The sequence below is a fragment of the Leptosomus discolor genome, chromosome 5, assembly GCF_034619465.1.
Source record: "Leptosomus discolor isolate bLepDis1 chromosome 5, bLepDis1.hap2, whole genome shotgun sequence".
Classification (NCBI taxonomy): domain Eukaryota; kingdom Metazoa; phylum Chordata; class Aves; order Leptosomiformes; family Leptosomidae; genus Leptosomus; species Leptosomus discolor.
In genome coordinates, this window is record NC_141395.1 from 32,658,443 (window position 1) to 32,682,075 (window position 23,633).

At 36.8% G+C, this 23,633-nt stretch overlaps 2 protein-coding genes across 2 annotated transcripts in view; one reads left to right on the plus strand and one right to left on the minus strand.

The window, feature by feature from the left end:
- Positions 1-20,442, plus strand: part of DNAH7 (dynein axonemal heavy chain 7) — a 90,303-nt gene extending 69,861 nt beyond the window's left edge. Inside the window, 14 exon segments of the mRNA XM_086465981.1 lie at positions 721-771; positions 773-934; positions 3,289-3,381; positions 8,604-8,780; positions 9,811-9,972; positions 10,736-10,936; positions 11,717-11,878; positions 13,317-13,502; positions 14,235-14,372; positions 15,131-15,361; positions 16,395-16,547; positions 18,199-18,367; positions 19,739-19,846; positions 20,216-20,442. Of these exon segments, the coding sequence (XP_086322107.1) occupies positions 721-771; positions 773-934; positions 3,289-3,381; positions 8,604-8,780; positions 9,811-9,972; positions 10,736-10,936; positions 11,717-11,878; positions 13,317-13,502; positions 14,235-14,372; positions 15,131-15,361; positions 16,395-16,547; positions 18,199-18,367; positions 19,739-19,846; positions 20,216-20,442 (2,220 nt within the window).
- LOC104350775 (baculoviral IAP repeat-containing protein 5.1) lies at positions 4,194-7,557 on the minus strand. Its single transcript, XM_009956698.1, has 4 exons — positions 7,420-7,557; positions 6,243-6,352; positions 5,798-5,912; positions 4,194-4,388 (listed from the first exon to the last, which is right to left on the minus strand). The coding sequence occupies exons 1-4, from the start codon at positions 7,555-7,557 to the stop codon at positions 4,194-4,196; spliced, it is 558 nt and encodes a 185-aa protein (XP_009955000.1).
- Positions 20,443-23,633: the final 3,191 nt, after the last annotated feature.

The following is a 23,633-nucleotide window of genomic DNA, read 5'->3' on the forward strand; positions in this document are numbered from 1 at the left end:
TCTACTGATTTCTAGTAGTTCTTTACAGGATTTTTTTTTAATTCCTAATAAAACACACGCATTTTAACCATATCATCTGCAAAACAGTACTTATGGTTGCTTGGAGTTGTTTCTTTCAGTGTAATATGGAAACACTTACTTAAAATTTTAGAAACTTTTGCAATTTTTGTATTAGAGAATACGTAGAAGTGAACTCTTTTAAGAGCTGACAGTAACGATCATGGGACACCGTTCTGCCATTCACAGGGACTTCAATTTACAAATTCAAGCCATCAAAGAAATTTTAAGATAAAGGAGTGCTGAGAAAGGAATGAGACATGTAATAGGCTGATATTTCTTTTTGATATTTAGACTTGCATTATAGGAAAAGGTTGTAAAATGTATGGTTTCCTGAAATATGTCCAGTATTTTTTTCTTTGAACATTTTAGGATTTGAAGAGTGGGTCTAAAAATCTAATCGGTTAACGTCGTTCATTCCCCAAGTTAGGAATGCAGATGAATCTTTAAATTGGCTCATATCTTAGTTTTTTTGATTCCTTAAACTCATGTTTAACTGAAAACCAGACACTCAATACTTCAGAAATAAGCTTTTAGTAGTTGTATAGAAGCTTTTTCAACTAATGCAAGAATCCAGATAAATGTATTGATTTCCTACATAATGTACTAAAACCACTTGATTTTTTTTTTATTTAGTTGTGAGAGCAGTGTTTTTCCTTGTAGATTAATGAGAATGAGTGGAAGTTTCTGTTGACTGGAGGCATACGTTTGGACCTATGTGAACCCATAGTGAACTCCCTTTTCTAATCCATATTCCTGGCTTCCTCCAAAATCGTGGGATGAAATTTGTCAACTGGATGATCTGCCATGCTTCACAAACATTTGTAAGGATTTTATGCGACTGAAGAATACATGGAAATTAGTATATGACAGCTTGGTATGTTAACATTCCTGATTGCTTGCATTCATAAGCTAATTAACACATTGAAAATATTTATTCAGGGAAAAGAAAGTGCTGTCATTTTATATGGTATGTTCTTAACATATACAAATGTAAATATTTAAGCAAATATTGTGTCATAGTAGATTATTGCCAGTTTGTCAGGTGGTGTCATGAATATTTAGTCAAATGACACAGGACTTCCTACATCCATTTCAAAAAGATTGTGTTTTATTTACTGTAAATGTCAAGGATTTAAAAATTCTTTGTATTTAAAAAATGGGCTTAAAGTATGCAGAGAGGAAAAGAATGGATTTTTGGTGGGAAATGCTCCTAAGTGTAAATGAGAGACATTAAAGAAAGTAAGCAACGGCAGCTCCTTCAGTTGTCCACATTGCAGGAAACAGATGAATAGCAGAGTTAAAGCTTTCCTAGGGCATTTACAAAAACATACAGCACATTGAGGGCTTTAGTTTTTCTTTGGGAAATAATTGCTTGGAAAATGAACAGAGAAATGATGGCATTTGAAAAAAAGAGTGAGTGAGGGGACTACATTATGCACTTTGGGATTATAGCTTTTTAAAGTAATGCCTAATGCAAATGAAACGTGCTGACTTTCAGAAGTGAAGAGTCAAGATGTGTGCAATAGCTATGTGTGCATTCACCCAGCCAAACAGAAATAAAGAGAAATTCCTTCACTTAAGTGGCATTCAATAAAAATGAGATCTATAGAATCAGGTCATCAGTTAACTGATAATCTAATAAACAGTAACACTGAAGCCAGTGAGTGCAAGATCAAAAGAAATGGCGTTATCTACCACAGAGCTGCTATGCCTTTTACTTGTTATGTAAAAGCGTTTGTTACCTGCCTAGCTTTAATACTAGTACATTCATGTGAATGCACTAGCATTTTCAAAAATGCTAGTTAGTAGATCTTGGGGAAGATTACTTTTTGATAACTGTATTTTTGTATTACCAGTATAGTTTATCCTCAGTAATATGCAACTAGCTCTTTTTCCCGTCTTAATAAATTGCAGTTTCTTGCGCGTACGCATGTGTTAGAGAAAAGGGCACAAAATCAGTGTTGCTTGAGCCACTTTGTCATCAGCAACCATACACTGAATATGAATGTTTTTCAAAGGAGTCTGAGGTGTACTTTTGTGCTCCTACTGTTGTAGATCAGGTTGCTTCCGAAAGTAGAGGAGACCTGGCTTCAGCTCCCTAATTCAAGGATTCTAAATATTTTATCTAATGTCATATCGCATATCTTGGAGCAGGGACTGAAACTCAGTTCTCCTCTAGCTGGCTGACTTAATCTCAAAGCTACTGATGCATCTCTTCTGGTGGAGAAGTGAAGAGTTTTTGGCACAGTGGCACAACTTAATGGAGTCTTCAGTGCAGCCTTCACTCCTCAGTGTTTCCTAATTCACTCAGTTTCCTAAAAGGCTTGCAAATTTTTAGCTAAACTCTTCAAGATGTCATTCTGAGGTGCATATTTTCCCCATATATTAATTATAAAAATAATGCAGCAGTTTGGATTCTGATCTGAAACTAAGTGCCTAGGAGTTGGGAAGGAGGGAGCCAGGCTCTAGATCCTTAGCAGAACCTGAGCTCCATTGTGATTTGATTTTCTAAATCAAAGTTGCTCGGAATGCAGTTTGGGCAGGTCTGTCTGCATATCTCTGTACCCAAGCCTCTACAGGCAAGCCTAAGAGCCTCACCAGCAGTGCTGTAATACCAGTTTCCAGAAAGGCATACCTAGCTGGCACTGTACTTCAATCTCATAAGAAGTTAACATGCCACACAACAACTGCTGTTCCCAATCTGATACTGCAGTAACAGCATAATAGCTGGATTATTCACAGGCCATTTACAAACAGAGTTCTCTGGTGCATTGTTTGACTTAATTTTCCAATTCTTGTTTTCCTGCACTCATTTTCTGCATTTGCATGCAACCTAGCTCATAGTTATCATGTAATACTGTAATGTGATTGTCATTGATTATATGGTTATAATTGTAATATCGTTGTAATATTGAAGACTGACACTGTAATTCAGTTCTAATAGAAAGAGGGAGGTAAAGTTCATTTTCAGGTTTCCACTACCTCATTCCTTTTCCACTTTCTAGAGAAGAACTTTGAGTAATTATCTTTTAAACACTTAAAAATTACTATAGCTTCTTTGAAAAGCTTTTTTTTTTAAAAAAAAAAAGTTTAAAGTATGTCAACTCCATTTCTGTACATTAAGAAAAAATACATTATGGATTAATGTGTTAAGTTAAAAGATAATTTACTCTCACTATAGGTAATTCACAAATGCTTTAAAGAATTTTGAAATACATATGTTTTTAGGATCCCCAGCATGAAGATTCTCCTGCTCAGTGGTAAAACAAGTTGGGGGAGTTCCAAAGGATGCTTATCATTCACTGCCTGAGACCTGACAAAGTATGTACAAAACTTCCACCTTATTCAAACAGGTCTGTCCATCTAAGAAACCAGTATTTGCAAGTATACATTTCAACTGTGGTGTCTACAACCATTCTACAACAGTCTATCATAAGGGAAAATATGAATTAATGAGATTTCAAAAAAATAGCAAATTTGAAATTGTAATGAAAAAATTTTAAACCAGAAGGGTAGGCCTCTGGCTTTTGTTAAGTTTCAGTGTACACACCAAGATCCCCAGAGCTCTTCCTCCTTGAGACAGTCTTACCTTGTGACTTTTCCTTTTTCAGTACACCTGCTATTTTTGCTTATGTATGGTTTTTGATGGATGTCACTATGGTAAATTTTGTCTGATCTAGGAAGATAATCAAGTTGTAAGCAGGAGTGTAGATAATATGTGCTTAAAGGTACAATTATTGCAGATACAGATCCATTTTGTTCTCTGGGAGGTGTCCTGAACCAGAACTGTTCTGGTTTGAGTCTAATTGTAAGGCTTGAACATGGCACAGATCACAATAGGTGCTCACAGTTGTGAATCTTTATTCCAAACAAGTCAGCTACTAAAACCCAGAATATAATTTGCTTAGAGATTTTTCATATATTCACAGGGCAGCGGGACTACTAGAGTCCACACCTAGCCATAATGACAAAGCATATTGCAAAAGACAGGAATTGGTATAAACAGTTATGACCTCTGTTCCAGAAAGCCTATGAAAGGAATTCTCTAGACTTCCTCACACAACTGTTTAGCTTTATGTTAGTACTTGATAAAAATTTTAATATTTGTACCATATAAAGAGAAACTTTTAGAATCAGACTTTACACTTCACTTCTGGTTTTTTTTTTGACTGGCAGTATGAGCTTTCAGAATGCTGGGCAGATGGATCGGCATGGAGAGGCGGTGGCGGTGTATACTGATGCTTGGAGACAAAGTTATCCACCAGACGCTGCCGAGTTGCAGTGACTTCTTCTTCAAAAGAGTTTATTATGCTTCTGCCAGTTTTGCACTTAAAGCAAAGCAAAAGATTGAGCAGTTTAACTGTCTAGTTCAACTACATTCAAAACCAGATCCTCAAAAATCCACTGATTTGCCACTAATTCTGGCTTAGAAATCTACCTTTCACTGTGGTCACCTGGCTGAGTGGTGCAGAGCAGTTTGGCAGATATTTCCTGTGCATACCTGCATTTGGTACAGAAACTCCTTTATTAGCCTTGCTAGTAGGGCTCAGTAATCACTTTTAGGATGTCTAGTATACTCGTAAAGTAAATTGTGAACATGCTGTTTAGGTATATTTTAAATAACATCAGGGAGGGAGACTTCAGTTTGATTTTCTTCTGCATGAAGAGGCATGAGCTTGCTTCTCAGGATGCATTAGGATATTGGTGCTTCAAGGTGGCAGCATGCTCTGGATCAGCCATACTGCATAGCCCTCCAACCTATATTAGTGGCAGCATTCTTGGAGGCAAAGTGTTCCCACTTGAAGTGGTTGATGCTTCAAGTTTTCTATATGCTCTACTTCGAAATAAAGTAATATTATGGCCAAGACTCCTTTTGTACCTTGGAACACTGTGCTAAATAATTTGCTGTTCATAACAACATCATCTTCTCACTCTTAGTCCACCTTTTAAGATACCAAACTGCTCCTGCTGCAGCATGTGATCCTGTTTTTAGGTAGAGTCTGTTGTATAGGGAACTTAAATACTTAACCTTGACAGTCACCAGGTATCTTTTCAACATGGGATGTTATCAGCAAGGCAAAGATCTTATTTGTGCAAAACCACCAGGAAGTAAGATGCAGAAACTTTACTGTCCTCATGAGGGATCTTGGTTCACTTGATTCTTACTATCCATAGGATTAGGGGTCATATATCAAAGATCAGCTGATCTTGATCAACTAGTTGAAGCTGTTCAGCTTTCTGTGCTTTTGTATATGTCAGCACTAGGGCATGCAAGAAATCCCAGAAGTGGGGAGGAGTAAAACTGGGTAACTGTAAAACATTTGAAACTGTCTTTAAAGTTTCAAAGCTTAATTAGGCTGATTTACATGTAAAGCTGGACATGTGATGCAAAGATCTGGTCAAATTTTGTCTTTTCACATGTGTTGTTCATCCCTCCTGAGAAAGAACTGCTAATTGTAGAGCTTCCTGGATTGATTGATTATTGCACCCAAGATAATTTGTCTGCTGTAATGAGTTGTTGGAAAAACATTTCTAAAGGAAACAGGTTTTTTGACAATAGACTACACTGAGAAGTATTTAGGTGCAGACTTCTTAGCCAATAATGCATGTTAATCATTACTTCAAAATAAGTCATGTTCTAGCCTTACACAGTCACTCCTTGCTGATGCTTAGAGATGGACACTCTCTTTTACATTTAGCTTTGAATTTATCTTAAGATTATTTGGTTAACACTTACAAGGAAGGTTCTCAGCCGTGTCATCTCCAGCATGTAGTACTCCTCCATTGTCAGGTCATCAAAGTGCTTAGTAAGGGATAAAAAGCCACAGCTGTGACGTTTGGTGTGTTCCTCCCTGCAAGGTAAACCCAGAATAAGAACAGATACTAAAGCCATGAAAGTTACATTTTAAGAGATGAAGAAATCTGAATAGACAGGTCTTTTCAGTACTTCCACTGCCTATCAGTAGAAAAAGTATCATACAGAAAACATACGAATTAGATTTTAGCGGATCTCAGATAAAAGCTAGTTGAACTATTTCAAGGTTACTGGGTAAGATAAAATTTCAATAGGCTTCAGTTTTGTGAACTGTTACAGAGAAATTGGTAATTTTATAATGAGTAATGGCATGTTGTCAAAGAAATTTGGAGGAATACTTCAAGAACATTGTTAAATCTGTGCTTACCATGGGTCATCATTTGGTTTCCAGCCCTCCAGTTCTATCAAGCAAAAGAAACATTTTGCCACATCTGGTTCATTTGCATTTGGACAGTGGACAAAGCCCGCCTTTGCCATCTGCAGGTAACAGTTCAGAAGTTTAGAGCTTCATTCAACCCACTGCTCATGTTCACATCAGCAAACTGTGTCTGAGAGCTTGCAAATAATGCCTTTCCCCACAATGTCTATCAGCACTGATCAGGCCAAAAAATAAATTTTAAGTGAGAGGACTGCAAGCAGGTAAATAAGCAACTAGTAAAGGAACAAAGAATAGGCTACAAGTAGTGAATGGATTTCTGCATAGCTGTGGTATCTGCAGGCTACTGGAGTAGCTTTGTTCTAGCAGATAACGTCTAGTAGATGCCATGCTACACAGGCATTTCAGTAGCACTGCACACAGTCTGCCATGGCCAGAAATTTAAGTATTTTCAGATTAAAACCAGCATAAGACCATGGACATAGAGAACCTTTAAATATAAATTATGTGAGTAAAATTCTTCTATGTTTTCATGTCAATTCAGAATCACATTTGGTCGAACACTAAAAATTAAGTAAGTTTGTTTCCCTTATCACACTTCACACCTCCTCAGATAACTCTAGCTAGTATGACTCATCTGAGATCCAGCCTGGAAGTTTCATGTGTGCGCCAAAGTAGAAGTCAGGTGGACTTTTTTTTTTAATGCTCAAGTCAAAGCCTGCAGGGACATAAACATTATGTTTTCTAAAATTTAAATAATTTTAATTTCTGAATTTTAAGTAGTGATCATTCATCCTTCCTGCTGGATATGTACTTGTTTCTTCTAATATAGGCTTTTTTATGAATGAAACTTTGCAATCAGAAAGACTACATAATACAAGGAATTAACTTTTAAGTGACAAGAACAAAAAAAATGAAAACAAGAAAAGTAACTATATTCAGTTCTGTAGTTAGACTAGTAAACTGTCCGTGCAGAAGCCAGTCATCCTACTACAGTATGTCTAAGCAGAGAACAGGGGAAAGTTGTAATATTCAACTTTTCATCTTCTTCAGGCTTGGTGGAAGCTCACAACTTCTCTTGAACATGAATATAACTAACAATGACTTTACATTCAGGCACAGTATACAAAAAATAAGGCATAGTCAAAATATCCATTTTCAGACTTACATTCTCTGGAGTGCACTTGCAGTTCTCTGTAAAAGGCCAGTTTGTGAAGGTTTTTAAACGGTTCTCAAATTCATACATATCCTTAAAATTACTCAAGAGCTTGGAAGCCAGACCAAGCTCTTTCAAGAGCATCTCCATTGATGAAGCCTGCAATTAGTATAGCTCAGAGCTTCCCTCCTGCTCTCAATTTTAAGGCGTTATACTAATTGGTGACACATTGCACCTGTAAAGCAGGGTGAGTGTTAAAGTAAAAACACAGGTGAGTTTGAGCAGGACAGTCAAGAGAATGAAGCTACTGGAACTTTTTTTTCCCCTGTATCACATTCTGTGTACTCGGTCACACTACGTATTTATTAACTGAAAGCACCTATGCTAATGCAGCATGAAAATCACAGGTTTTGTAACTGAAATTTCAGAAATGCAAGTTAAAAACTCTGGTTATGAATACAGCAATTTAACATATAAAAAAATTGAAAAATATTATACTGATTGTGACCAAAGTGGTTGAATTAATGTTGCTATTTGAAACCTTTAGCGTTTCTCAAATTTTGCATTCAGAGATTAAATCTTAGTGTCACGTTTGAAAATACTGTTGCATTTCTTTAAAGGGGAGGTTGTTATTGTAAAATACTCTAGAGTGTGTCCAGAGATAGAATGAATGGTTATATTTAAAAGAATTATACATGTAAGGGTTTACAGAATCAAAGCATTAAGCTGTCATTTATAAATTGTCTATCATTTTGGTATGGAGCCCAGTTAACTTCAGCAGGAAGTTTAAACACCGGAGTGTACAAGACTGCTGTACACAGCAGTTTTCTAAGCCATGATCTTAACACCTTTGAAATATGAGGCTTGAAAATTGAAATTCTCTCCATAATACAGATGGAGTAAGTGCAAAAAAATCCTGGCTTCCTACACCAGCACATTAGTCTGTCCAGATGTGGTGACAGAAATGAGATTAAGGATTGTTTGCATAGGACTTCCAATTTCAGCCTTTTTAGAGCATCTTTTTTTGACTAGATCTAAACATCCCAAATCATTGGTTCCTCTGGGACTGACTTGTATCTAATTTTATATGCAGGAATACTGTCCGTGAAATGCATATTAAAATGTTTAAAGTAATATGTGTTAATGCTTACACAAAAATAGGACACTATAATTCTGTTTTTCCTTTTTTTTATTAGATAATACCAATGGTGCAGGAATTTATTATTCACAACCTGGGCCGTCCATTTGTTGAGCCACCTGCATTTGATTTGTCAAAAGCATTTTCTGATAGTCATTCTTGTGCACCACTGATATTTATACTTTCTCCTGGTGCTGACCCCATGGCAGCCCTTCTTAAGTTTGCTGATGATCAGGTATTTTAATATCTCCAGACTTTTTTTATATAGTTGATATGTGTGCGCACATGCGTGTATGCTGGTATGAAGCGAGGAACTTTGGCATTTCAACTTTCACTGAAATAAAGTGAGCTCAAAAACCTGTTTTTAAGCCCAAAAACATGTTAAAATTGATCTCATCTTTCTCTTTAGCACAAAGCACTAATTAATGCAAATAGAATGTTTTTAGGGATTAATAATTTGTCTATTGTTTATAAGAAATTATATCTTAAATATTTTTTTGCATATTTTATAATGTTGTGATGTCATGATCTATTTAACTGATTAGTTTGGGTAATCTCAAATGGAAATATGGAACAAAACCATAATGGTTTAAATGTTCATTGTAAGGAATCTTATCTGAAAATGGTATTTTTTTTTCTAATAAGCATTATGTGTAATATATTAATTAAAAAACACTGTAGTAATACAGGACCTTAGGATCTTGGGTGGCATTTTCACCTCAGAATTCAAATACAGATTTTTGTTGGCTTTGACTGTCATTATTACGGCATTTAAAACAAAAAATTCTCAACAGCCTAAATCAGTTCTTATGTAGAAGAGTACTGTTACAATACTAGAAAGTTGCTGTTTTCTGGTAAAATGTATTTCTTGCATTTCCTGACTATTATTCTGTCAGAATTCTATGCTGTTGAGAATGACAGACATACTTCAAGTCTCCAACCACCAAGCTGCAAATGTATATTGCATTTTACGGTAGGTTGTCTACATCCTTAAAGAGCATACTGTTTTCAGGCAGGAGTACTTTGAAACTGTCAGAATTTTACAGTCTGGATTAAACGGATGTGCAGTTGGAGCTTTTCACTGGAAGACAGATAAGAGGTCTTAGTCAACTGGAATGACATGGAAAATAAGATTTAAACTATATTTAAAAATATACTGTACATTAAATAATTCAAGAATACATACAGGTGTAAACTCTCATACCAGAAAGTTTAGTGTATTTATGCAATATTATTTTTACTTATAATGTGCTTTCTATATGCAGGGATACGGTGGTACAAAGCTTAGTTCTCTGTCACTTGGTCAAGGCCAAGGCCTGATAGCCATGAAAATGATAGAAAAGGCAGGAAAGGAAGGAACATGGATAGTTCTGCAAAATTGCCATCTAGCAAGTTCATGGATGCCAACACTGGAAAGAGTCTGTGAGGTAAAAATAAGTATTATCTTATTTTACAAATACTTTTGAAGGCATGTCTGATCCATAGAGGTGACTGAAAAGCCAGCTTAGCATACTTTGTGATGATTCCCATTACGTAAGGGTTCTTTATATAAGGATTGCATCTTTTTCTTTCTGCCTGCTGGAATAGAAAGTGTTCACAAACCTAGTGGGTCTGGCCCATTGCTTGAATGGTAAATCCCAGCTGCTGTAACAGTCTCTTCAGTCCAAGAGCTTCCATCCTATGTCTACTGCTGCAGAAAAGCAGTAAGCTAAGGAATTTTACTCTTGAACAGCTATAGGTTTCCAAAGATGTACTAGTGTATATTTCTTTCTTTTTCTCCCCCTTGATAAACTTAACACATTTCTGATGTATACGTATTATTTCTATAGCCCTTCCCAGAACAGCTCTATGACAGGCAAGTGTGGTAAACAGGCAAAGTATGCATTCCATTGCTCTTGCGGTACAGAGCAAAACACTTGGGTTTGTTCATATATTCCATAAAAATGCACAGAGACGTCAAATTTTAGTTCAAAATACTCAAGTCTTGCATAAAAGTACACCAGCTCTGGAAGGGAGGGTGTCATTCGTAACTGTGACTTTCACTATAATCACATATAAGCATCTAAGAAATTAAACTTCAGATTGGTATATTTTCCCACTTAAAAAAAATTGCTTTAATAACAACACTTGAGGTGTATATTAATCTATTTTGTCTCCCAATTGCCTGTTTTTTACATGTGTTTATTGTAGGAGCTAAACCCTGATACAACACATCCAGATTTCCGAATTTGGCTCACCAGTTACCCATCTGCCACATTCCCAGTGTCTTTACTTCAGAATGGAGTGAAGATGACCTATGAAGCACCAAAAGGTTTATGGGCCAATATAATTCGTTCGTACCTGATGGATCCAATATCTGATCCTGAGTTTTTCAACAGCTGCAGAAAACCTGTTAGTAACATTGTATTGTAACTTTGTAAATCAGTTAAAGCAGACCCTGATGACTGTGTATGTATACTCTGTGGGAAGAAAACCCCTCCCAAATTAAATAGTTGTCTTCCACTGCAATGAAGCTGGTTTTGATTACTGACAATAGTGAAGTAAATTTAATTTTTATTTTGTTGCTCATCTCCTTCTTCAGTTGAGATTTTTCTGGGTATGACATTAATAGTACAGTTTGAAAAAAAAGACTAGGAAAAAATCTTAACCACCCTTTTCACAATTAGATGGCTGTTTGCAAGTATATTTTACATTATTTTTCTATAATGAATGTAGTTCTTCTAAATGAGGTCATATACTTTGCTAAATGGTCTCAAATGAAAAACAAAAGTTCCTATCTGAAGGTTTTCTTTAAAGGCCTGAAATCTATCTTGATAATGAGAGAGGAAAAAAAAAAAAAAAAAAAGCTGAAATAGTTGTGTTGTATGTGTTATGTATATTAATTACATATACCTGGATATATAGCTTTAAAAATGAAAATGTTTTGAGGGGTCAAGAGAATTGTTTGAGAGAATATTTAGAACTGATTCTTATGATAATTTGAAGATTTCCTGCTGAAGGCCTTTGTATGTCAAGAAAAAGCTACCCTGACTCATAAAGAGTATGTTACCAGAGCAGGAGATGCCGGGATTTGAGTGACTCAAAGGCAGCACTGCTGTGCAGGATGTTAAGACAAAATGAAATGGTTTAAACCAGCCATGAATTAGTAATAGTGTTGCATTTGGTTTTAAGACTGAGTTCAAAACATTGCTGTACGGCCTCTGCTTCTTCCACATGCTGGTGCAAGAAAGGAGGAATTTTGAGCCGTTGGGTTGGAACATTCCATATGAGTTCAATGAGACTGACCTGCGCATCCGCGTGCAGCAGCTGCACATCTTCCTGGACCAGTATGAGGTAAGCAGCCTCTCACAGTGGTCACCGGTCCTTCCTTGCACTTTGTAGGACTGTTAGTGCATGTGCCAATGCAGGCCGCGTGCTGCCACGGCAACAGTTTACTGGGAGCAGTGAATTAGAAACCAAGGTCTACTTGCAATAGTGCTAACCACATTCATTTTAAGTGGTTAGTATACCATGATCAGTATATAACTAATACGGCAAACTTTCAAATTACAATTCAGAAGTTCTGCCATGTAAAATAGAGCAGCATTTGTTCCATAGTTGCCTTACTTGTTGGGATCTTAGCCTGTCTCTAGCAGGAGCTGTAGATTCAGCTCTTGGTGGCGTCACTGCAAGCTGTAAAATACTGTACTAAAACACTTAATTGCTAACTGTGATTTACTCAATGATAGGGATAATACTAGACCCTGGACTGCTGCAGATTAATAACAATCTTGACCTGTTTGCGTAAATTTGGCAGATGATGTTTCCTTCCCCATTTGAAGAGACAGGCAGTGTTTCATAGAAGCCTGTCTGGAATTTGATAGCAATACATGACACTTCCAGCTTTCCAAGCAACCCACTATAGCAAGAATCTGTTAAAGTTATGGCTAGGGGCAGGAAGGGGGTGTTATTTTCAATCCACTGTAAGCCTGGAGTGTTTTTGGTTATCCATGTGGTTAACAGGTAAATGGTGGTTCAGCTGAGAAAGCAAATTCATGAAGGTGTGTGTTTCTTTCCCTGAAGGAGAATGAAGGCGGGGTGGGTCTGAGGGGATGTCCTCCCATTATACGACCAACGCTTATGAGAAATCATATTGCCTAGCAGGGAGGGAAGCTTTTTTTTTTTCCTGAAAGATAGTAACTTGTATGTAGTAAGCAGATTTCTTTGCAGTTTTTTTTGACTGGTTTGATTTATCACAATTCTTAGCATATCATGCACTCGCCCTGACTTCCTGTAATTTATCTCATATCACTCATAATTTGTTCCTTTTATGCACTTAAGAGGAGTCCAGCTTCGCCCAACCTCAAAAATTTAAGCATGATCTCTTCCTTTTCTAAAAATGTAAGTAAAATAAGATGTATGAGCACAGCTATGGCCCTGTGACAACATACATTTATTTCAGAAGTATGCATAGCTGAACAAGTACAGATAATCTTGGAAAAGTTTTCCATAAACTTGTACTCAGAGAGTTCCAGCTGCATTACTATGGAAATTTTTGGTGCTATTATTCTTCAAAAGAAGCAATGCCGGGTGACTTGATGGATGATTATTAAAGTATTTGAAGCTCAGGAGATCAATGCTACAAGCATGAACCAGCAGAAGCAAATAACAGCTTTTAAAATTTACAGTGAGAATTCTGGATGACTTCTAACTAAATTACAATGATACAGATATGGCTGTCCAGAGAAGTGCTAGGCTGCAGTTCAGATCATCGTCTTGCTTTTTTTTTCAGGAGGTGCCATATGATGCTCTTCGCTATATGACTGGAGAATGTAACTATGGTGGCAGAGTCACTGATGACTGGGATCGGCGAACGCTCCGTAGTGTGCTAGACGTGTTCTTTTCCTCAGAAATCATTACAAATGTAGATTATAAATTTGATCCAAGTGGCCTTTATTTTGCTCCTCCTGAAGTAGATGTAAGTATCCCAAAAGAACAGAATTACCAACAGCTTATTTTTTTAAAACACAGATCTATCTTTACTGACATTAATATGTGCGTCAGTGCTTACCACTGTCACTGCTCACTTTTGTGGCTTAATCTCACATTCTATTAGGACTCATTTCAGTGACTTCTAAGAAATGGAAATGATGTAAAAAAACCCACCCCAACTACTACAAACTAAATTGACTTTGCTGTGTGTGAGTCAGCACACTTAAGGGATAGTAAGGGTGAAACATAGCCTGCTGAAGTTATAAGCATTATAAAATAGGCATAAGCGACTTAGTTGATAATATCTGCTGGAGGTAGAAAGGATGTAGTAATCAGCTTAATTTATCACACAGGAGACTTATATTACCCATGAGCAAAATGCCTTCAGATGCTCGCAAGCAGTAGGCCCAGAAAGGGGCTGCAGCCCCTTGCACTTGGTATCTTATTTTGCAAGAGAATTTCCAACAGCTGCCAGAAATTTTGTCAGAAAGTATTTAAGCAAAGCCAATCCTGATTTCAGGGCAAGAGGGTGGCCCAAAGGAATTTGTACGGTACAGTTGGCCCCCTTTTATATCTTAGTTTACACACTGTATTCATTAATAGGAAAGTTTGTAGTGGTTTTGAGAGACAGCTTGCAGCCTGTCAGGGGCTGTTTCTGCACCTCCTTTTAATTCTAGAGTTTTGGGCTTGTTCTTTTTTTTTCCCTTCCTTTTTTCAGTACCAAAGCTATGTTGAATATACAAAGACACTTCCATTGAATCCTTCCCCAGAGATATTTGGAATGCATGCAAATGCTGATATTAGAAAGGATCAGTCAGAAACGCAACTGTTATTTGATAACATTGTTCTTACACAGGTATGTAAAAAGTCATACACCATCTTACCAGAACTCTCTACTCTATGTCCACATTAGTATCTTCAGATTTTTTTTTTCATTTTTTTACTGTACCTCACCGTGTTGTATCTCCATTCTGCTGAAATTACTGTTTCACTTAAGAATCTTTTAAAGGTTTTTTGGTTGTGTGTTTTTCTTGACTGTCTTCCTAAGGAAATACAGCTTCTATGATTGTACAGTCAGTTTGCGTATCTTCTACTCTGCCCCTTGGCTTTTAACAATTTTCAATTTCTTGGCCAGTTTCAGTCCAGTTTATAAGCCAGGTACAATCTAGGGATACTGTAGTTCCTGTAAGCTTCATGAGGAAAATGAAAACCTTAATATAGAGAGCAAGAGAGACATGGAGGGACAGTGAGACAGAACTTGGCACTGCTCTGTGCCGTTTCACAGCACCTGGCTAGCCAGTAGTGCTGATGGGTACCTCAGAGACAGGGGGAAAAAGATTGGTTTACAGTGGCAGCAGGATTTTGGTAAAAAAAAAATGAAGAGGGGACAGCTCTGTAGGAAAACAGATTTTGTTAGTTCTAAGCTAATAACTTATTGCAATAATATGGGAAATTCTGAAACGAATTATTTTTAATCACAGAGGAAGAGCATTGGAACTGTAATGATCTTTTAAACAATGTCTTTATAACAGCTCTATTCTCTTGCATTTTAACTACTCAGTCTCCTAAGTCCTCTTCCTTTTGCTCAAAATCCAAATTTTTGGCTCTTTCTAGTCTCGGTTATCTGATGGTGGTGCAAAATCCACTGATGAAGTTGTTTGTGAAGTCACAGGTGACATCCTGAGCAAACTTCCTTCAAATTTTGACATTGAAGCAGCAATGAGAAGATATCCGACCACTCACACTCAAAGCATGAATGCTGTGCTTGCCCAAGAGATGGGACGCTTTAACACGTTACTGCAGATAATACGGGACTCCTGTGTTAACATCCAGAAAGCAATAAAGGTGAGCTGAAGATGACCTTTAAAGGCATATATCTGGAACCTAGACACAATCTCTGAGCTATCAGTGCAAGTACCTTAGAGAACTGACCCCTAAGTCTGATTCAGGTTGGTCAGTCAAGCACGTTTAAAGAATCTGGATTCCAAACTGATTTATTGTTCTGTATCTTAAAAATGATAGGAGTACAATAGAATATTAAAATACTATTGTGCCTACTGCAGAGAAACCAAAACAAAGTTTTTAACTGCAGATTCGTGAGCAAATAAGACAAGCAATAACCGGGTTCACATCTGTGTTTCTGCCTCACTGGCATGAAAGACTGAAGCATCTCACAGAGTTTCTTACAGATGAAAGCAGATCTCCTCAACACCTCAAATAGCAAATTACTGCCAGTGAGGATTCCAGTTAAGATATCACAGTCTAAAGTCGATGTTTGTTCTCAGTAGGAATCAAAAGCTACAGATGTGCAAAATACAAAAAAAGGCATGAAAAAGTCAGTTTGGGTAGTTTTTATTTATCCTTTTATAGCTTAAGGCTGATGAGGCATTTAAAAAAAAAAACAAACAGTGCCCCCGCCCCAACCCCATAAATACCACTCCTTTCTCGCCAAACTACAAGCTGAAAAGTCTGCCACTTTAGAATAAGGCATTTACAGCAATGTCACAGAGTTTTGAGGAAACTTTAAATAATAATAAAAGAGAACATTTACAGTTAGTAAAACTCAGAAGTGCTCTGGGAAGAGCATGTTTCTGGCGAAGCATGGCAAGGGAGAATTTTCCAGTATGGGCAGTTTTCTCCAGAAGCAGCTATGGAACTTTTCCCTGACCAATCTAGTGACTAACTACTGGATCAGACAGAATACTGCAGTAACTTCTATAAAATCCATTATGTCCATTATTTTTGTTTTCAGTGTTGTTCCTGTCTGACTCAGCTAGAAGTTCATAACATCTGTTGGACAGAGTGCTATCTTGATTTTTAATTGTTAAAACAAGCCTGTTTGTTAGGCAAAGATTTTGACAGCCTTCCTTTCTTTTAGGGGCTAGTAGTGATGTCTGCTGAACTGGAAGAAGTGGTAAACAGCATTCTGAAAGGCAAAATTCCAGGGCTATGGATGAGTAAGTCTTACCCAAGCCTCAAGCCTCTGGGCAGCTATGCGACTGACTTCCTTAACAGACTGAAGTTCTTACAGGTGAGCACACCCCACTTACGCAGATTTGGTCAATGCTGCTTATTATTTTTGTCTGTTGATGTCAGGTGACTTCTCCACAAGTGAACATACACACAAATTACTTCCACTGAATAATTAACAGCTTCAATTCATTTGTGCATCTGTTTCCTATAGCTGTTTACTCATCACGGCACCTAATGAAGCACTGCATTTGCCACATACCCCACACCTCACAAAGAAAGATGCAGTATGTCAGTAATACTGTATGACAGAATTAGTCTTCTGAAGTGAGTTTACACTAAGAGCCTCTTAAACCACATATAGATCTGGCAGTGGTAATGAAGTTAATTAAAATAGAACTTAGGAAAATAATATTGAGTTTCTTTTCCAGTTATCAAACTTACTATGTGAGCCCTTCTGTGGCTTAGTAATCTCAATCAACTCAAGAAAACGGATCTCATAACAGGTTGCCTACTCCAAACCTGTTGTAAGAACAGATCCCAAGATAGATAAAAGATCTAGGAACAAAAATCATCAGTTAAAAAAAAAAAAAAAAAAAAATTAAAAACAGCATCCAGTTTTAGGTCTAGAAGAATACTCATAAAACCTGCATTTCTAGAAAACCTATATTTTATGTTTTTGGACACACATCACCCAGTCAACATGCGTCAGTAACTTCCACTTCCATCTGTACCAAGCCTGACAGCAGTATGTGTAAAGAACAGAAGTGCCATTTCTTGAACAGATTCCAGGACAGAAATTAAACTTGTACAAACAGAAAACTGCCAATAGCTATGTGGATAACTTTTTATTTCTTGGGAGGAAAACTACTTACTAGTAGAGACAACTAGTTTAGTTGTCTTCATTGTAATTCTCTGCAGCAGGTAATTGTAGCAAAATTTTTTCAAAACTGACGTTTGCAAAATCAGAAAACGGTCTTCTTGCATGTAGTAAATATTCACCATTGCAACAGACCTGACATATATTACAACCAAATCCAGTGAATTTTGGAATTGTTGAATATAATTTTTTTATAGAGGCCTCCACAGACTAAGCTATTAAAAAAACCCAACCAACCAAAAAACCTCAAACACTCCCCCCACCCCAAATCAGCAGAAGTTTAATTAGGCCACATATCCTCCTCATGAGGAAATAATTCCTCCTCATCTTCAACTTGCTGTACGCACTTATAACATGTGCCTTTGGCCCTGGAAGGCAAATATGACCCTTTCAAAGAGAAAACAGCAAAAAATCTGTAGTTTGCACAGACAAAGAAAGGTTGAATGCTGAACAGCCTTCAATAACAAGGGAGAGGCAGAGAACTGAACACTCATTTGATAAACCTTCAAGGGTGATGCATGTTTAACAGACTAATTCAACTGTCATTCACATACGCTAAGTATTTCCAGGCAACAGTGTTGGCGTTTTTTTTCATTTGAGGGTGGTTGGGTTTTTTTTTTTTTTTAAAAACAGAAGCTAGTGACATTTTGAAAAGACATGGCAACCATCCAAAGTTCTGCGGCTTTCAGAAAAGAAAAAGACAATCCTGGATTCACAAAGGGAGAACTTCTGCTGTTATTCCAGAAAACACTTGCTTTCCTAAATACTTTAAAAAAAAAAAGAGCGCTTTTTTTTTTTTTCTTTTCTCCTCCACTCTCTCTTGCTGCTGCAGCTGTGGTATGAAAATGGAACTCCAACAGTCTTCTGGATTTCACGATTCTTCTTCACTCAAGCAGGTGCCCAGCAGAACTATGCCAGAAAACAGACCACTCCGATAGACCTACTAGAATTTGACTACGAAGTGCTGGAAGATAAGGAATATGAAATTGCTCCTGAAGATGGTAAGTAAATGCATGACACAATTATCTGCCTTTGCTGATGTATTCAGAAGATAACATTAATTTGCAGACTCAGAGTTATGCAATTAAGTTAATGAATTCAGCTGGAAAACATACACAACTGCACTGCTTCCATGAGAGGCACAGGGAGTGAAGAGGCAAAATACTATTTAAATCCTTAAGAACCACTGAGAATAGTTCCCCTCCTGGATTAGAATGCAGATACAAAACACCAATAGAGGACACTTCTTACCCCAAACTTCCCACAAATTTCAAGTGATACCTAGCTTGCAGGTTGGTTTTTTTTTCCCTTTATTTCATTCCATGAGCATATATGTCTGAAGATCCGTATTTTCCTAAGCCAAGGAAAACAAAATACTTCGTAGAGAAGCTGTGAATGCTACTTTAACTATCCCTTGAAAAGTATCTTGTGGATATGATCACAGTGTGCAGTAGGGGGCCACTCTAAGGGGGGAAAAGCCCTAATTTTTATCAAACCACTTTATTATATACTACTTACCTTAGGTCCCAGATATATTTGTTAGCTTGCTCTTCCTCAGAAAAAAAGGACAGATTAAACTGAACTGTTCTTAATACTCTTTTTAATACTTGTCTGAGGATCAGTTTGACTGGAAGCAGTGTAAAAAGAAGGGCTTGGCAGGTTCCCTGGGAGAGCCACAGCCAGTCAGTTTCAAATCACTTTCTGTATTTCTATTTTTTGTTTTAGAAGTTATAGTTTTGAGTCTATAGAGCAAGAAGGTGCAAGTTTGATGAAAAACAGAAGTTGTAACATTTTTTTCTTCTGGAGAGCTGATGGAATGACAGCTGTCATTCTGTCAAGTCATTATGACATATCAAAATGAAGATATTTTTGGTTTTTAAACATTTAAAAACTTTTTTTCTTCTTTAATGAACTGCTTTAGAAAGGTATAAGCAGGTGTCAATTTGAGATGTAAGCAATGAAACAATGTGACAACTAACTAGTGAAAGACTGTTTATATGATCAAATCTCCAAGTTTGGAAACATTAAAGCTGACAATATGTAGTACATACAGAAAACTTTGTAATAATGACAAATGTAAAAATAGCGCCCTGTACTGTGGAATAAATTTTAGGCTCTGTCATTCAACATTCAGAAGAGGCTGGATACACTACGGTATCTCTAGACATTGTAACTTTATAAAACTTTATAGAATTGTAATCAGAATAAATTGTAATAAAGTGTAAGACTGTGTTATACTCAACGTTATTTGATCACTGCTTGGAACACTCAATTAACTGACAGTTAGCAAAGTGCGTTGCACTAGCTGCTGCTCCAGCTAAAAAGACATTTTCAGTTTTTGCATAATATGGTATCTTTTTCAACTGATTCAGGGGTCTACGTTCAGGTATTGTTCTTGGATGGAGCACACTGGAACAGGCAAACTAAGCAGCTACGAGAATCTCATTGAAAAATCCTCTATGATACAGTACCTGTGGTCAGTATCTTTCATTTGGTGACATTTTATAGTGTTATATACCAACAAATACTGTAGAATTATTACTCTTATGTTCTAGTCTCGAAGGAAGTAACAGGGGCATTCTTAAAGAAAATAATTTAATTGAAATGTTTTGTGTTGAAATAGAAATGAAGCATTTGAGAGGAGCTGAGAATCCTCTGCTAATAACGACAGGATGTTTGGTGTTCCGTATTTTGGGAGAGGAAGTGATCTGCTAAGAAAGAGGAAACACAAAACAGGTTTTCAGGGCTATGTGTTAAAAAGCAAACAAAACAAAGGAACAACAATGTCAAAATACTTTGGCCAAGCCAAGACTGTTTCCCTATTTTTTTTTAACTGAGATGAAAAGGAGTATTTTATTCTTTGCTGCAAATATGGCTAAAGCTGTGTAAGAAAGCAGACATTCCACAGCGACCAAGTTACCTAGCCCCAGTGTACAAGACCAGCAAGAGAAGAGGGATCCTGTCAACTACAGGCCATTCCACCAACTTTGTCATTGCAATGACTCTCCCTTCAGACAAACCGCAAGAACACTGGATCAGACGGGGTGTTGCGTTATTATGTCAGCTTAACTCATAAACCTATGACAATTTATGGAGGTAGGTGCATCTTCCAGATCACTTACAAGGGATGCATGTCAGTCCTGAAATGCCACGTAAAAAGAAAAATCAAAATGACTTTGTTTACAAGGTTGCACTTGTGCCTTTCATGAGATTTGAAACAAAATACTAAAACACAAAGGTGCACAATAAAGCCTTATAAAAGCCAACAAAAATATCTGCTCCTTGAATAATTTTATTTTCTGAAAGCTCCTTATTTATAAGGAACATACATAAAATGAACACAACACTGTTGACAATGAACAAAACAGCATTTGATAATTTCCAGCTTTATAAAATTTTAAAAAATGATTTAGTTATAACAAAAAGACTGATAGCCTGGCAAGTTATGTTATAGGACCATAATCACATTTTTAAACCGTAGACTCAATTGTTAATGGGGAGGGGAAAGAAAAATTAAAAAAAAAAAAATCACACTGCATCTAGCAACTACAATATTTTCTAAGCATAATCACAGCAGATTGAGTGCAATGTGATCTACATCAAAATTCATATGGGATGTCACACAGTGACAGCATTGTAATATACAAGTAACATTTATGCCCTCCAACAAATACAAGTTAAATGAGACTGTAGTCAAGCAGAATGGAATGTTGAAGCCAAGTAGAAATGTAGTGGAATTCAGATTGTCTGTAACATGACTCAGAAGTGTACATTAGAATAATTTGGAATTCAATACTGATGGAAACACATAGAAGAAGTCACAGCTGTTACACTGCTCTTCATAACTTGTAATAAATACTAGAAAATAAAAGGAAACTACCCATATTTAATGAAAAATACAGTACCTACCTTCAAGGACCATGTTTTTCCCTTGTCTGAAGATGGTCTTGGAAGGAAGTTAACTATTTGCCTATAGAGGAGTGTATTAAGCTATAACCATATTCCAGCTAACACAAAAGTAAATACACTACCTGAAATATAGAAATCTTCATTCAAAAAGAATTAAAAGAAAGAAACTTTAAAAAATGATTTGACAAAATATCAGTTCAACCACATAATGACCCCCTTATACGCAACAGAATTAACAGAAAAGGAGACTTAAGGGTCAGGTTAATACATAAGAAACAGGTTGTTTAAACTTAGATCCTCAGAAAGTATCCAGTGAGTTGAGTCTCTTTGAAAATGGTACTCAGTGACCTAATATGGGCACTATGAAAAAATGTCACCCAGGATCGTTACACTGCAGGAATTCCGTAATCTGAAGCTAACAGCGTGTTTGCTAATTAGGGTCCAACAGTAAACGTGCCTAAGGAAGGAAAAGGAAAACCTAAGTTCGGAGCATCAAACGGCTGCATGCTGAACTCTGGGCTTTTAGCTTCTTCACTGAAGAAGCTGTGCCCTGCTTCGAAATGGACCCTTAATACTGTTTCTTGATACTGTATTAGGAAGAAATACTGGCAAGAACCAACCATATCTTTAAAATCCATGAGCTGCTCTCAGTGAAAACTAAATCGACCAACAAAGTTTCAAAAAGTAAAGGGCCACAGGAAACACACATTAACATGAAATGGAATGACGATACCAACTGGCTGTCATTGAAGGCGTTAGGATCAGTGTTTTAGCAGCTACACTGGCACCAAGCAGACCGAAACAAAACTTACGGCACATAATCAAAATACAGCTTTTACCTGGCATACACATAAAACAAGATGAACTGTGTTTTAGAAAAGCCTACTACCATGCTTAGGACTTAGAATCAACTTGCACTCCTCACAAACTCAGGGGTTTTTTAAGGAGATGGTACAAGAAGAACTAACTCATGTCTGGCAATATAAGCGTATCAGCACAATCCGATCTAGGACAGCTGATACTAGCAAGTGGTTAAGGCCCAAATTTTCAGTCTATCCTTCCAAATTACACATACCATGGATCTATCATCACACCTGCTTTTTAATAATCTAATTTAAATACCAAAAATTGTTAAAAAAAAAAGAAAAAAAAATCTTAGAAATGAACGCCTTTTTGCTGGAAGTAGAAATCTTCTTACATACTCTCTACTGCCAGAAATGGCTGGTGCTACAATGTCTGAATATCAAGGCATTGTAGAAACAGATCTTGAGCTGATATTACAGTATTGTAAATGACCTACCAGTACTACACACACATAGCATAATGTAACCTTTGTGCCCAGGTTCGGAAACTAGCATCTTGCACTTTGGAGTGTTTTAACATGAAAAGGAGAAAACAGTCCAAAATAATTGTTAAAAAAATATGGAGAAATTCACATATGGATTCTATATTAAAAGAGTTTGCACAAATTCACAGCCACAATTCTTCAGTAGTTTATGCTGCAAGTGGCACACAATACATGTTTAGCATCTGTAAAAAAGAACCAGAAATAGCTCAATAACTCCAACATTTCCCCAAGCTAACACTAATTCTACTGCATTTTGCATTTTCCTACCAATATCAAGGAACAAACATCAAATAAATCTTAATCAGGAAAAACATTGTCAAACTGATCCTTGACAGAACATAGCACTCTGCAGCGTATATTGCAACAGCCTGCCTTCTTACACATGATGGACTGCAGCTTAACGCATACTCGAAGTTAACAGTGTTTAGGTTTTGGGTTTCTTTTTTAAAACTGAAACTAGCACAGTGTTTTCCAGTCATGTGCCGTTGTAAGATTTAATACTTCAAGTCACCACTATGCAGACGAATCAGCACAGAATGACTCTCTCTCGCTCTATATATACGTGCATTCACACGCACATACATATATATGTGTGCACGCATATCTCTATATATCTATGTATCTATCTCTCTCTATATATATCTAGACATATATATAGACATAAATATGCGCTGCTTAAGACTTATGTGGCACTAAAAGCTTACTTAGATTCCTTGCAGAGGTATGAATTTCAGCTGTAACATTTTCTGGGTTTTGTTCCAATGTACTAATGAAATGGTATTTTCCCAAATGAGCACACCATTCACTGTACTTCTGCTTTCTTAAGCAAGCAGTGCTTCTTACATAGTACACTGAACTTGGCATTTATTTCTCGTATTTAGTATTTCCTCATGGTTGATCACTTGAGTTTAGAAGATGCATTGGGTAACCTCATCTGATTTGAATTAGAAAAAAAGCGAAGTTAATCTATACAGAAATGAATATACTGTACTTGTGTAAGTAGTGCAAGC